The sequence below is a fragment of the Patella vulgata genome, chromosome 2 (assembly GCF_932274485.2).
Source record: "Patella vulgata chromosome 2, xgPatVulg1.2, whole genome shotgun sequence".
NCBI classification, from domain to species: domain Eukaryota; kingdom Metazoa; phylum Mollusca; class Gastropoda; family Patellidae; genus Patella; species Patella vulgata.
Window position 1 is genome coordinate 54232911 of NC_065880.2, and position 2598 is coordinate 54235508.

Here is a 2598-nt window from a genome sequence, read left to right on the forward strand (position 1 = left end):
TCAAACTTGGCGTAGGTGTTTATTAGGTCAATGCCTTGATGGAGTATGATGATGAGCATTTTCTGCTTAGGGTAAGTAGAGATAAGCAATTTGATTGGTTGATGCTTTGGGACACGATAACTTTAGTTCCAATTAAATGAAAGTGATGAAACTTGGTGTATAGTTTCATTACATCAATACCTTGACTAAGTTCGATATTGAGCATTTTGTGCTGAGGGTAAGCAGAACGATAAGCAATTTGATTGGCCGAGACTTTGGAACACAATAACTCTCCTTCTAATTGAGCTAGAATGTTCAAACTTGGAGTAGGTGTTTATGAGGTCAATGCCTTGATAGAGTGCGAAGATGAGCATTTTCTGCTTATGGTAAGTAGAGATAAGCAATTTGATAGGTTGATGCTGTGGTAAATGATAACTTTAGTTCTAATTAAGTGAGAGTGATGAAACTTGGTGTATAGTTTCATTACATCAATACCTTGCCTAAGTTCGATGATGAGAATTGTCTGCTTAGGCTAAGGAGCAATAAGCATTTTGATTGGTCAAGACTTTGGAACATAACAACTCTGCTTCTAACTTGAAGTTGATGTTCGTCTTGACCGAATTCAATGATTAACAGGCTAAGCAGAGATAAGCAATTTCCTTGGCCGATGCTTTGGGACAAGATAACTTTGATTCTATCTGATAGAGAGTGATGAAACTTAGTGTATAGTTGATAATCAGTTCGATTGCTCGATACTTTTGAAAAAAATAGATGTGCGATTAATTAATATGTATCATCTATTTATTTGGGGATTTCGGCGGGGGACATCAGCCTCACTGTTGGCTTGTTAAATTGGTGTAGCCTCAAAAAGAAATATATTATGGTGTATTATTTTATTAAAGAATACGAACACTTTTAACTTATTAAGTATTATATATAAATTTTGTATTCTTTCAGGAACGGAAAGCATACAAAAATCTAATATTCCGCTGTGTGAAGACCTTGAACCTACCCAGACCTGGGATTTATCAAGTCCGACGGGTTACTTTACAGAATCGAATTATTTACCCACTAAATGTAGAATTCTGGCGCAAACGAGAAATCAGTCTAGAAGATGTTTACAAAATACAAATCTCATTCTTACTGGTGATTCAACCACTCTTCAGTGGTATAAAGCTTTGAGAAAATTTTCCAATTGTAAACAGATAAACGCACGTTGGTTCGGCGGAAAATGGTATCAAAAAGTTACATGTGTCAATAAAGAATGGAATTTTACCTTGAAATGGGCTCCGCATGCCATGCCTTTTAGTTTCTTTGATGTTCAAAAAGCAGCAATAAATGTGACTTCTAAGCGTTCCTTATCAGACATATTAAATGATATTTCGGACAAGGGGCGTTATATATTTGTACTACATATATACGCCCATTACACTAGAGTTCGTTATCATATTTTTCGTGATAAAGTTCGAACCATGTTGCCTGCTTTAAGACAAGCTTTAAAAAGGAACAAAGAGCTTCAGGTGGTTGTTAAATCACCCCATGTATACTACTGTGTAGGGTGGGTACCGTGTGTAAATGATTTCATGGGGCGTCATCTGATTACTATACTGCACCAGGAGATGAAGGAGTTCGTAAATCAAATCAAGTATTTGGACTATTGGGATATGTCTGTATCGGCATTGAATGCTCATATGCACGCAGACGATGATTTTATTTGGAAGATGATACAATTAATGATCGACCACACATGTAAAATTTCAATTTGACATTCAAACCTACATACTTCACAGCCCACGAATTTCTAGAACGAGTGAACATACGAACGGTGGAGTTTATTTTATTTGGAAATATCTGTTTAGATTGTCGCCATGTTGGGATTTTGAATTCCAACACCTTTGTGTATCACCAAGGGGCAAGAGCGTAGTACCGTTCATATCTGGATACATCCAAGCGGAAATGTACCTCAATCATACGATTGATGATATTTATGATAAAATCAGTTGACTTATTGAAAAATAATCTAGAGATGATGGTCAGCGACTGTTGCCATTTTTTCCACTTTTTGTCCCCGATTCATCAAACCATTAAACAAACTCTATTGACACGTGTGTTCACTCCTACGGGAAAACTCGTATTAAGAGAAAGGCCCCTTTAACTTTTATCTATTGTTTATAGCATGTGTTAACTTCAATAGCTTGAAAAAAAGGTCTTTATAATTGAATATTTCCTTTAACTATGTCATTAAATATCAATGAAACCTAGTGGGATATAACCGACATTGGGTTTAAATAAAGATTCTGATCTTTATAAATTTATTTCTAATTAACAGGGCCCGTATTCAAAGGAAATCTTAAGTCTAATAGATTTCACTTATATATACACAACTGCCTGTAAGTTAAAGGTTAGCGGTATCCATCCTCGTGGGTTTTCTCCGAGTCTTCCGGTTTCCTCCCACCGCTAAAGACCCCTACGCTCAAGTGAATTATTGAAATAAAATTGAACCATATATCCCGAAATCACCTATACTATGGCCAGTATTACTTACTGCATTTGTATTAATATTGTAGAATATTTTTGCTCTTGAAATTAATTGTGGCATTATATTTCATTAATTAATAT

The 2598-nt window shown here is 35.5% G+C and overlaps 1 protein-coding gene across 1 annotated transcript; it reads left to right on the forward strand.

The window, feature by feature from the left end:
* Window positions 1-926: 926 nt before the first annotated feature.
* On the forward strand, window positions 927-2333 carry LOC126809479 (uncharacterized; the record flags this gene model as incomplete). The annotated part of the gene is made up of 3 exons (XM_050534086.1): window positions 927-1022; window positions 1590-1645; window positions 2309-2333. Coding segments are annotated over 3 exons (177 nt in total), but the record flags the coding sequence as incomplete, so codon positions are not given.
* Window positions 2334-2598: the final 265 nt, after the last annotated feature.